This window comes from Tupaia chinensis, unplaced genomic scaffold (genome assembly GCF_000334495.1).
Source record: "Tupaia chinensis unplaced genomic scaffold, TupChi_1.0 Scaffold143823_1, whole genome shotgun sequence".
NCBI classification, from domain to species: Eukaryota; Metazoa; Chordata; class Mammalia; order Scandentia; family Tupaiidae; genus Tupaia; species Tupaia belangeri.
Genome location: NW_006203673.1, coordinates 36,732 through 48,820, shown reverse-complemented (window position 1 = coordinate 48,820; position 12,089 = coordinate 36,732). Strand labels below are relative to the sequence as shown.

Sequence of the window (12,089 nt, the reverse complement as noted above, 5' to 3'; positions counted from 1 at the left end):
GAGCACGCCTCCCCCGCCCCGCCCCCTGTGAAGAGCGCCAGCAGCGTGGTGGCCCCAGGAGCTGGCAGCTGCACGCCCCTCGCTTATGACGTCCGTGGACTGATGCCTGGAGCTGTGCTGGGGCCGAGCCCTGGGCCAGCAGGCTCGTGCCGTGTTAGCCCTGCTGCTGGGGGGTGTGCGCAACCCAGGCGTGGCGGCCGTGGTACTGTCCGTGGAGGAGCACGTGGCCTGCCGTGGCGGTGCCCAGACCAGGGTTGGGCGTGCTGTTGGCTCTGAGAGGAGAGCCCTGGCTGGGACAGCTGAGCTGCCCACTCTTGGTCACGTGGCAGGCCCAGGCCTGGGCGGCAGAGGAGGCACAGAGGCGCCTGTCCTGGGCCCCTCCTTCCCCACGCATGACCCGGGGTCCCTAGGAGGGCCGATGCCTCACTCCTGGTTCCTGGACAGGGCAGTGTGGGCTGTGGGCAAGCCATGGGCCTTTCCTGACACAGAGCCCCTGGAGGTAGACAGAGCATCGAGAAATTGCAATTGCACGTCTGTCCTGGGCACTGCCATGCTTCGAGCGGTCTCCGAAATTCACGTGCCGGATTTGGCGAGCCACCACCGTGGAGTGGGGAAGGCGTGATTGGAGACGACGTTACACTGCGGCCTTTGGGAGGAGGTTAGGATCAGGTGGGCTGCGGCGGAATCCTGGTGGGCCTCGAAGGACTGGGGAGAGACTCGGACATGGACACCCTGCCTCAGCTCCTGCCCGCGGAGTGTCCTCAGCAAGGGCTCCCCGAGGTCCCCTGGACCTCCAACCTGTGAGCTGAATAAATCTCTGTTCTCTCAAGTGACCCGGAGCCAGGTGTCCTTTTGTCAGCAACAGAACTGTCTGGGGTACACGGGCAGACGGCCGCTGGGGACAGGGGCATGCGGGCAGATGGACAGCCACTGGGGACAGGGACACACGGGCGGACAGCCGCCGGGGACAGGAGCATGTGCATTTTAAGACAGGGAGTGCACCAGGGCTGAAGGAGGCCCATGACCAAGGAGCGCAACCATATGGTGACCTTGGAGTTCATGATGGTGGATGTTAGAGGGCCAGACAGCCTGTACACTCACACTGGAGATTCGAACACTCCTCTCTCGGTTCTGGGTGGAGAAAGCAGACAGAAAACTGTATTGGGTCCAGCAGGAGGCGTGGTGGTTAGGCACTGGACTCCCACATGTCCAACCTAGGTTCAAGTCCTGGACCTGGCACTCGCTTTCTCATGTCCCCTCTCTCTCTCTCTCTCTCTCTCTCTCTCTCTCATTAGTGCACATGCCCCATAGCAAATTAAAACACCGGGACCAGCGATGGAGTGATGGTTACACGGCTGGACTCCCATGGAGTCGACTGCAGTCCGACTCTGGACCCGGTGGCTTAAACTCACACCGGGCGTGTGTGCGTATGTGCCCAAGATCCTGAGAGGAGACTGGAGAAGGGACTGCGGTGTGGCCATTTCCCAGGGTTGATTTCTCACTTTCCATCTTTCTGTCTCTCTATCTCTCCAGCAAGCGCACGCACCCTAGATAGCAAAAATCTCTCTTAAAAAAAAATAATAATAGTGGGACCAGCAGTTGGCGTAATGGCTATGTCACTGGACTCCCATGTAGTCGACTGCGGTGGCTTAAACTCACACCGGGTGCGTGTGCGTGCGTGTCCAAGATCCCGAGAGGAGAATGGAGGAGAAGGGATTGTGGCGTGGCCATCCCCCCGGGGGGGGTGATTTCTCACTTTCTGTCTCTCTGTCTCTGTCTAGCGAGCGCCCGCACCCTATAGCAAAAACCTCTAAGAAAAAAAAGAATAAAAAATAATAATAGTAATGATCATGCTAAATAAAATTAAATTTAAAATTATTTTAAAGAAAAGAAAAGAAAAGTATGTGGAAGCCCCGTGGCACCCGTCCTGCCCCACCAGCTGCTGCTTGGGGTCACAGGAGGCAGCAGATGGCGCTGTTGTCCGCGTGACTGCCAGGGCAGCAAGGTGCAGTCCAGCGCAAAGACCCGGAGAGCCGTGGCCTCTGCCCTCGATGCACACATCGGAAACTAGACAGCCCCAGGCCCCGGGGGCTGCACGCGGCTCCGTAAGCTGGGTTCAAGGGGGGTACACAGAGGGGCTACCGGGCACTTCAACCCGAGTGAGGGAGAAAAAGCCATTGACCGGAATCTGGGAGATGCTGCGAGAAAATACTTGGGATTCACAGAACGTGCGTATCGGGGACCAGCAAATGGCGTAGTGTCTATGTCCTGGACTCCCATGTAGTTGACTGCGGTTCAAGTCCCGGACCCGGTGGCTTAAACTCACGCTGGGCACATGTGTGTGCGTGCCCAAGATCCCGAGAGGAGAATGGAGAAGAAGGAATTGCGGCGTGGCCATCCCCCCTAGGGGGGTGATTTCTTGCTTTCTGTCTCTCTGTTTCTCTGTCTGGCAAGCACACACGCCCTATAGCAAAAACCTCTTAAAAGAAAGAATATGCGTGGTGCGTAGCGCGTGCTGGAAAAGGAGGAAGATCTGTAACCCGTCTCTAAACTTCTCCTTGGGAAGCCTGAAAGCAGAGCAGCTAGAACCCAGGGGTGAGAAAAGGGTGTAAAACAGACCGGGAGCCGGCAGGAATGAGCCGACGGGAGGTGGCAGGGGGGAGCCGCGGGGAGCCGGCAGGGTCGAGCCATGGGGAGGCAGCGTGGGCAGGTTTTGTCCTCTTGAGGTGAAAAGACTGAGGCGTCTTACAGACTGCTCCGTGGAGGGGAGGGCCGCCCCCGAGCCTGGAGTGCAGGGATCTCACGGGGGACGGTGGAGGGGTGTTAGAGCCGTGTCAGGCCTGCACACTCACAGCTGGACGGAGGGAGGCCCGGGGCAACACAGCGCCGAACGTGCAAAGGGGGTCTGACGAGCTCAGGGTGCCGCCGGCTCCGCGGCCAGCGCTGGAGGCCGCGGTTCCCACGTGACCTGTGCACACAAGGTCCTGCCCTCAGTGGTGGAGAAACGAGCGGGCACGCGTGTGCACATGAGTGTGTGTGCATGCGTGCCCGAGGTCCCGAGGGAGGGAGGGATGGAGGAAGACTGGGGTGACCACCCCCCAACGGGCTGTACTCTCCCTCTCTCCCTCTCTCCCTGTCTCCCTCTCTCCCCCTCTCCCCCTGTCTCTCTCTCCCTCTCTCGCCCTCTCTCCCCCTCTCCCCCCCTCTCTCTCCCTGTCTTCCTCTCTCCCTCTCTCCCTCTCTCCCTCTCTCCCTCTCTCCCTCTCTCCCTCCGGAGAATAGCGTGCCCTCAGGAATGAGAAATAAAGACAGCACTAAGAAGCAGGGAAGCCCGAGCGAGCGACATGACACATGGCCGACAGTACCTGTGACTCACAGAGCGATCGTAGTCACAGGAAAAGGCCTGGCGCTTTAACAGCGGGGCTGCACCTCCCCGAGGAGAGCACCCAAGTGCCCACCAGCCTGAGAGCTGCCGGTGCCACTTGCTAAGGCTTGGACAGCTCCTGTGGGTGGGACCAAGCTCAGGGCAGCTGTGCCACTGGGCAGGCCTTGAGAGGGCTTGATCACCAGGGCGCTGCGCTCTTGAACGGGGGAAGTCCCCATCTCCAGGGTGGATTGGGTATGAGTGTGTCGGGGCCAGTGGGTGGCGTGGTGGCTAAGCAGCAGATCCCACATGGCCTACTACACAGCACAAATCCCAGAGCCGACAGCATGCCCCAGATCCCTAGAGAGCGGAGTAGGGATTGTGGCACGGCCACCTCTCCTGGGAGGTGCTGTCTCACTGTCTCTCTCCGTGTCTCTCTCGGGCGAGAACACACACTCTACAGGAAAAAAAAAAGCATGTCTGGCCTCGGTTTGCTCTCCTGCTCACGCTGTCCTGTGTTTGGTCACGGCATGGCACTAGAAGGCCCCCCAGCAATGCTGGCACCTCCGTGCCAGCCTTCCCAGCCTCTGGCACCGCCAGCCGAAGTCCCAGGCTTGGGCGCTCTGGAGACAGGCTGAAACGTGGGCGGTGGCCGAGTGCATGTCACAGCTGGTAGGAAGGCTGCGCCGGCAGTGGCAGGGGCTCGGAGCCCTGGAGCGCTCCGACGTGGACGCAGGGGTGGGAGCGAAAACGGTGCCCCTGCAGAGTCCCACGCAGCACCCTGGAAAGGTGGGCTGCCCAGAACCCGCATCCTCCTGGTGACTTACCCGAAGGATGCGGACACATGCACACAGACCCTTGGAGAAGGCTCGGGGGCCTGACAGCCCAGCCTGCAGACAACCCGGAGTCTGTCCCAGACGAGGGAGCAGGCTGCCGCCATGGCGGCAGCCAGGTGCCAGGGCAGCATCCATACAGGTGGCCGTCAGGGCCGGAGGCAGCACGGCAGAGCTGTGTGTGCTGTGAGCTGCGCCGATGTGGCACACACCAGTGGTCTTTGGGGGCTTCCCGGGCTGCGGGTGCCGTCACCACACCCTGGTCCCAGTGCCACACCCAGACACTCTAAGACCTGGCCCACAGGGCACCCCCACACCGTGGGACTGACCCGAGACGAGAGCACTCCAGGACGACACGAGGCCATGCCCTCAGACCCCAGGTGCAGCGAGGGGACCTCTGCACCCCACTTCGGACCCCTAACTGCTGCCTTGGCTGAGCCGCACCCTCACCGCCTGGGAGCTTTGTAACCAGGACATCCCCCCCCACCCCCCGCCTCAGCCTTCCTGCCCAGTCCTCAGTGGCCCTAGGGAGACCCCAAAGGAAAGCAGGCAGGTCTTCCCCATGGAGGCCGGCACACAGCCCACGGACCCCAGTGCAGGCCTGTCCCTTCAGTACAGCCGGGCACAGATGTGCGGGAGGCAGAGCCCCCAGCAGCCAGGAGGAGAGGCAGGCAGAAATGGGGCTGCTCACCCCTGCCAGGGCAGGGCTGGAGCCCGGTGGGCCGAGTGCGGAGGGGGCTCAAGGAGAGTCTGGGCAAATTGGGGCCAGACTGCGCAGGGCTGTGGGGACCACCTGCAAACAGCCTTGCCCAGACAGAGCCCCATCTTGGCGCGGTTCCCAGAAGCAGATGCTGAGACAGGAGTTCCAGGAGGTGTCTGAGAGGCGGCCCCAGGCCATCGGTGTCCGGCGAAGGGTCCCTGTGCACCACTGTCGACCCCCGGCTCTGACTTTGCCGAGCAGCTGGCTCACCCTTACATGGAGGAGAGGTGACTGACAGCCTTTTATTGTTCCCAGAGGGCTGTGACAGCACGGTCCGCGCCCAGAGGGCCTTTCCCAGGGGTCCCGCCTGAGGGGGACGGCCGCCCACCCAGCAGCTCTGCCCCTGCTTGTGCCAGGCTCCGCCCCAGTCCTTGGCCTTGCAGCCTGCCTGCTCAGGCCACCCGGGGTCACAGCTTGCTCCGCGGGCAGTGCTGCAGGGCCTCCCTCAGCGCGTCGCTCACACGGTCCACGTTCTCACGGGTGGCGTTGCAGCCCAGCAGGCCGATCCGCAGCACCTGGGCAGAGGCCGGGCAGTGCTCAGCCCATCCGAGGGGGTGGCAGGAGCTGTGGCTCACTGCGTGGAGGCCACCCGGCACCCCATGCACGAGGGGCACTCCCACAGGGACCCCGGCCAGAAACACTACCCTCCTCCAGCCTGTGGTGCTTTGAGGAGCTGGGGGGCAGGTGCCGGGGACCCCCAGCCTGGCTTGCCAGGTCACGTGGAGGGAGGACGGGCATTCTGGTGGGTGCAGTCAGGCCTTGTCTGGTGAGCTCCCCGAGCTGGGGCATGGAGCTCCTGCTGGGCACCCCAAGGTCCTGCCCATGGCCCCAGGTTGGTGGGCTGGGGTGTGAGGGGCCATGCGGGGCTTCCTCTCACCTTGCCCAGGGAGGGCCCAAGGCCGCCCGTGACCTCGATGTTGAAATGGTCTATTAAGTAGCTGACGATGTCCCTCCAGTCATAGCCAGCAGGCACAGCCACGGTGGTGACTGTGGGCAGCCGGAGTGCCTGCAGCAAGGGCCTGGCTCAGCCGCCTGGGGCACCACCCAGGACAGCGACAGCCCGAGTAGCCTCCCCGGCCTCCCATCCTGGCCTCCACTCCTCTCCAGGTGAGAGTGGGGTTCCGGCCCAGAGCCCACCTCACAGGGTGCTGGGGCAGGTGCGGGGCAGCCAGGCACCCTGGTCTCTCCCAGGCCCTTCTCCTCAGGCTGTCCCATCCCCTCGGGAGGGCAGCGGGAGCTTCTGTCCCTCCTGAGACCCACACCTCTCAGGACGGCCTGTGCTCTCTTCTCTGGCTGGACTCGGGCACACCGGCTCCCTCAGCCCTCCCAACTCCCACCCCCTGGAGGTGATCTCTATGGGGGGGTGGTTCCCCAGACTGAGCCCAGGGAAGGGCCACCCTGAGGCGCAGCACCTGAGGCCACGAGCCGGGCCCTCCGCACACCCCCCAGCCCCTCACCGGGTCCTTCACGAAGAGCTGAAGCCCCAGCCCCTGCAGGCGCTCGTGCAGGTGCGTCATGGCCTCCCGGTGCTGCCGCCAGCTCGTCTCCAGGCCCTGCGGGGCAGCGGGCCAGCAGGCGCAGGTGTGGGCGTGGGTGGCGCATGGGCTCCGAGGTGGGTCGGCCCCCACGGCTGCCCTGGGCCTGCTCCCTCCTCACCTTCTCCGCTATGAGGGCCAGGCCCTCCCTCAGGGCATACAAGCCGATGACCGGGGTGGTGTGGTGGTACCTGGGAGGCAGGAGGGGGTGGTCCAGAGCTGGTAGGGCCGGGCAGGGCTGGGCTGTCTCAGCCCAACAGCAGGGCTCTCCGAGCTCGGCCAGCCCTGCCCGAGGGCCCTGCCCAGCTCAGAACTAGACGCAGATGGAAGGACGACGAGGTCTCAGGGGAGCGTGGCCCAGAGGGAGGCCGAGGGTGCTGGCTGCCCCCACCCCTAAGGCCCCCGGAGACCCCACTGTCTCAGTGAGGCCGGCACTGGGCCCTCTGGGCCACTGGGCTAGGGTACAGTTCTCGGCACTCTATCCCTGTACACACGGGGGCCTTGGGGTTGCTGCCAGGGTCGCCTCCCCGAGCCCTGGTTTGCCCTCTCCTGGTGGGCAAACTGACTTGGGGAGTGGGCACGCCAGGACTCCCGGGGGACTGCGGTGGAGGGCCGGGCCTCTGGACCCACGCCTCCAGGTCGAGAGAGAAACAGAGACCCCAGGGCCCCTCTGATGGCCTGGCATGGGTGGACCCCGGGGCCCTGGTCAGGTGTGTGGGCACGGAGTGGGGCTCAGAGCCCGCGGGCTGAACAGGCCCCCGGGGGCGTGAGAGGCCAGCGCCCAGCCCGCCCTCACATCCTGGGCTGGTCGTCACAGCCCCAGAAGTTGGCCAGCCACTTGATGTCCAGGTAGAAGGAGACCGGCTTCGTCTTCCGAGAGTAGATCTTCTTTCTGGGGAGGAGGGCCGGCCTGAGCACAGGGGGCCCTGCCCTGAGGAGCCGGCGGGTGGGGCGAGGCGAGGCAGCCTGGCCCTGGGTCTGGGCTGTGCTGGTCCCCACCTCCCGTCCCTTCCATGTACTCCTCTTTCCTCAGCTCGGCGAAGGCCACCCCCCCTCAGAGCCGTCGGCACGGCAGGCGGGGGTCGCTCTGGCTGAGCGGAGTCTGCCACACCCTGGGCTTAGGCTCAGGGGTGCAGTTGCAGCCTCCAGGGGCCGGCCCTGCCCCACACCCCCGCTGCCCTCGCGGCCCCACTGTCCGCTGCCCCGTCCCCTCCAGCTTGACTTTCTAGCCTGTGCTCAGGCAGGGCCGGAGCCCAGGAACACCAGCCGGTCTCCTGTCTTCCCCAACAGCTCCTCCTCGGCCAGCGTGCCCGCACCCTAGCCCAGGCCAGCACCTCCACGCCACCTCCCTCTCCGTCAGTCCTGGCACTCCCTCTTCCTGCCTCACCCACAATCGCCCATCCCCACTTGCAGATGGTGGCACCTGCCATCCCCTCCCCACACAAGGCTGGCTCCAGCTCTGGGTGCCAGGGACACCAAGTGACAGCAGGAGAAGGTGGAAGCGGGAACACCAGACTCCAAGGCCCTGCCCCACGGCCCGGTCCTGAGGCCGTGCTCTCTGCAGAGTGCTGGCTGCCGGGGCCCGCCCCCACCCGGGCCCCCTGAGCCCGAGGCCGTCCAGCCCTGCGTCGGGCCCGAGTGCGGCTGTGGCCACTCACTTGGCCTCTTCGCTGAATGAGATGAGCGCAGTCCCGGGAGGGGCGTTCAGGACCTTCTGGGAGCCCGAGTACAGGACGTCGATGCCTGTGGGGGCCAGGAGGACGGCTGTGCCTGGCAGGTGCCCCTGGCGCTGGGGGCTGAGAGCCCACTGACAGCACGTGGGCCACAGAGGGGGATGGATGCTGTCGCAACCCAGGCCTGAGCCACCCCGTGGTGGGAGGACCCATGGCTGCCCAGGGCCGTGTCAGAGGGGCAGTTTGAGGGTTACCCCGGAAGTCTCTCCTGTCACTGTCTGGAGCCCCCGCCGGGATTCTGCAGAAGGTCCAGTGGCAGGCAGTACCAGGTGGATGGGGGTCTCCCTCCCTGTGGGAGGCCTGGACCCGCCCAGCCTGCTGATTGGCTGCAGGTGACCCCTCTGTGTACAGTGGGGGTTGGGGTCCCTGTACTCTCAGGGTCTCTCGGATGCTCCCCCTGGAAGGCCGCTCCCCCCTAAGCCTGCCCTGCCATGTGGGGCCTGGAGTCCCGGGGTTGTCCCAGAGCTGCCCCTGATGGCAGCCTGGGGAACTGGTGGCACCTTCGGCAAGGGCCTTGCCGGGGTCCCAGCCAGGCTGTGAGGGCCCTTACCTTGCTGGTCCATGAAGATGGGGACCCCGCCAAGGGAGGCCACAGCATCCACTAGGAGCAGGCACCTATACCTGAGGATGGAGCAGGGGCGCCTTTAGGGGTGGGCCAGGAGCAGGGCGTCCCCTCCACAGGGCTTCCCCCTGAGCTGTCTGGCCCTGACAAGCCCTGGCCACAGGTTTCCCCACAGGTGTGCTAAGGGTTGGGGGGCCCTTAGTGCTGAGGCGTGTGGGCTTCAGGGACCAGGGAGGGCATTAGGCTGGGCCCAGAAGGGCCCAGAGAGGACAGAGCCCAAAACCGGCCCAAGCAGTGACCTGCAAACGCCTGAGGCCCACCCCCGCCCTGCCCCACCCTGCTTGGGGCCCAGGGCACTCAGGACGCCTCCCACGTGGGTAGGCTGTGGAGGGCCCTGTCTGCCTGCCTCCAGGACCCCGTGGCCCACCTGCAGTAGAGCCCCCATCTGTGCAGGGACCACAGCCCCACTGAGGCCCCATCCCCACCTGCAGCAGAGCCCCCATCTGTGCAAGGGCCGCAGCCTCACTGAGCCCCCATCCCCACCTGCAGCAGAGCCCCCATCTGTGCAGGGGCCATGGTCCCACTGAGCCCCCCACCCCCTCACCTGTGGCAGAGCTCCCCATAGCCGTCCAGGGGCTGCAGCACGCCACTGGACGACTCCCCGTGGGTCAGGAACAGCAGCACCGGCTTGTGCTTGGCCAAGCCCTGGGGCAGAGGCTGCAGCTGTGGGCAGAGCTGACGGCTCCCCTGGAGCCAGCCCTCCCAGGGGTTTCTGCTGGGGAGGGCAAGGCCAGGATGCCCACGAACCCCACCCCATAGATAGTGAGATCTGGGCTGTGGCACCTGACACGCTTCCCTCCCGGTCGTGCTGGCTGGGGCACACGGTGGGTGGGGGCAGTGTCCCGGACGGCAGCGTCCGTCCAGAGCAAAGGAGAGTGGCCCAGCCCCTCCCCATCCTGCCCAAGGTCAGCACAGGACCTCTGTCAGGCTGGTCCTGCCGTGGAGGTGTGGGGTTCAGGGCACCACCTGCAGGCCCAGCATCCTGCACCTATGCCCTGCTGCAGGACTGGCTCCCACCGCGGTTTCCCTCCAGGCTACTCCCTGCTCCCGGCAGGACCCTCTGCAGCCGACGTACCTCCTCCACCTCCTGCAGGGTGTAGTGGCTGCCGGGCTCCTTGACCATTGGGTGCACATGGGCTCCTGGGGCAGGGCGGGGCGGGACGGAGGGGTGAGACAGTCCCGGCACCGGGTGCCAGAGCTGGGACCACATCTGCTCTGAGGGGTGGCCCTGGGAGGGCAGGTCCCCACTCTGCACGTGTGCCCTGCTGGCCCTGTACTGCCGGACTGAAGAGGATGGTGAGGCGGCCCCCGGGAGCACGCCTGAGTGCAGCCAGTGCCGCCCTGGCCTCCTCCCAGGGCCTCCTGGTCCGCCCGGCTGGCAGCAGCCTCAGGTTCAGCCCAGGCTCCTGAGCCCACCTGGGCTGGGACTGTCCCGGCCCGCTGTGTCACTATCACACAGATTAGGACCAGAGGGTGGGTTCCTGAACAGTGGGGCCGCGCCCGGCCCAAGACTGGCCCTGGCCTGGGACCAGCAGTCTCGACTTAGAGCCTGGTGCCCCTGAGTGCCCTCGAAAACTGTGTGGGCTGAAGGGACCAGGTGGTTGGGACCCTCGCGGGCCGCCAGGAGATGTCCACTCGCCAGCCTGGCTTTGAGCTGACCACTCAGGCTGCTGCCAGGGGCCACTGTCACTGACCCCATGCTGTGTTCGCCTCTCATCGGGAAATTTTACGAAAGCCTGTCCAAGCTTCAAACAAAAATGGCTCCAGAACAGAGGCTGTTTCTGAGGTTTGGGGGGAAGGCCCCTCCTCTGAAACGCCCCCCATCACAGACAGAGCTGGTGCCTGGGAACACACCTCCTGGCGATGGGCTCTGGACACAGCCACCCTGTAGTCTGAGACCGAGCACCTAACAGGGTCTAGTCCCCGTGAGCACCCCGGCTCCTGCCTGGAGGAGGCTACATGCTAGCAATAGTGGTTGCAGAAAGGGTCACATGAGGGACAGGGTAGGGCTCAGGGACTGCCAGAGGGAGGAGGGGAGGGAAGGAGCTGCCCAGAGTCTCGCTGGAGCTAGGACGGGCCTCAGGAACACAGAGCCACGCGACGCTTCTCCCTTACCCACGCGCTCCCCGATTTCCACAGCCCGCTGCCCCCAGATGCCGTTGACCCCAACCAGGAAGGAGTCGCCGGGCTCCAGGAGGTTGCACAGGGCAGCTTCCAGGACGCAGTGGCCGCTGATGGCCAGCGTCAGGGGGTTCCTGGTCTGGAACACGTACTGGATCCCTTGCTTGATCTCGTCCATGATCTGCAAAGGGGTGGCACCGCTCAGACCCGCCCTCCTCGGGACAGCGGTGCCCCCCGCGTGCACCCACCTGGTACATCTCCTTGTGCATGTGCCCGATCATCTGCAGGCCCCCCGCCGCCAGGACCCGAGGGGCCAGGTTCGAGGGCCCAGGCCCAAGCAGCAGCCGGCTGGGGACCGAGAGGGGCCCGAGCAGGCGCTGCGGCGGGGGCACCCGCAGCTGGTGGGAGGCCATGGTCCGCACCCGCCCGGCCACCCGCGGGCCCAGGGCTGCAGTGGCTTTGGCCAGCGCCGGGAGCATTGCGCTGCCCACGCGGACAGAGAGCGGCCGTTCGATGGTGCCCCTGGAGCCTGGTCGATGTTGAACCCTCGGGGAGGAGGACCCGCTGCAGCCAGTCAGAGGGACAGAGCAGGCCGCCGCCCTCCACCTTGCGCCCTGCCTCTCCTCAGCACTCCTGCTCCCCAGGGGCAGAACGCACTCTCCCTCTCCGAGGGTCAGAGGGCACTTGGCCGGTGGTCTGTGTCGCAACAACTACACCCGCTCGCTCCGGGGAACCAGGGGGCACTGGCTGTCGGCCAGAGAACGCTACTGACGGAACGTGGGCGGGTCAGCGCCTCCAGGCTGGCTACAGGAAGCAGGGACAGTGATGTGCCCACACGTGCATAGACACACACACGTCAGCACACACTACGCGTGTAGACACACAGTCGTTCATGCTAACTCAGACACTCACATGCTCCCAGGCTAATAGTGACACGCCCACAGCTCAGCACACTACAGACACAGTGACACACTCACACCCACACGCCAGCACACAGGCACACTGCAGACACAGTCACACACTCACACCCACACGCCAGCACACGGGCACACTGCAGACACAGTCACACACTCACACCCACACGCGCTTTCGCGGTCAGCTTCACACAGGCACATGTAGAC

General features: G+C 65.1%; 1 protein-coding gene across 1 annotated transcript; it reads right to left on the bottom strand.

Annotated features, from left to right (window-relative positions):
* Nucleotides 1–5,174: 5,174 nt before the first annotated feature.
* On the bottom strand, nucleotides 5,175–11,624 carry AGXT (alanine--glyoxylate aminotransferase). The gene is made up of 11 exons (XM_006165160.3): nucleotides 11,217–11,624; nucleotides 10,963–11,149; nucleotides 9,923–9,987; nucleotides 9,392–9,492; nucleotides 8,776–8,846; nucleotides 8,151–8,235; nucleotides 7,289–7,384; nucleotides 6,614–6,683; nucleotides 6,415–6,510; nucleotides 5,835–5,963; nucleotides 5,175–5,472 (listed from the first exon to the last, which is right to left on the bottom strand). The coding sequence occupies exons 1-11, from the start codon at nucleotides 11,445–11,447 to the stop codon at nucleotides 5,365–5,367; spliced, it is 1,239 nt and encodes a 412-aa protein (XP_006165222.1). The 5' UTR covers nucleotides 11,448–11,624; the 3' UTR covers nucleotides 5,175–5,364.
* Between the last annotated feature and the right edge of the window lie 465 nt (nucleotides 11,625–12,089).

Bases quoted from the DNA above. Each gene is read 5' to 3' on its own strand.
- AGXT (XM_006165160.3), bottom strand. From the start codon at position 11,447: ATGCTCCCGGCGCTGGCCAAAGCCACTGCAGCCCTGGGCCCGCGGGTG. The intron at 9,988-10,962 runs GTAAGGGAGAAG...GCCCTGCCCCAG, and splicing joins GGAAATCGGGGAGCGCGTGG to GAGCCCATGTGCACCCAATG. The intron at 9,493-9,922 runs GTACGTCGGCTG...CCTCTGCCCCAG, and splicing joins CCCTGCAGGAGGTGGAGGAG to GGCTTGGCCAAGCACAAGCC.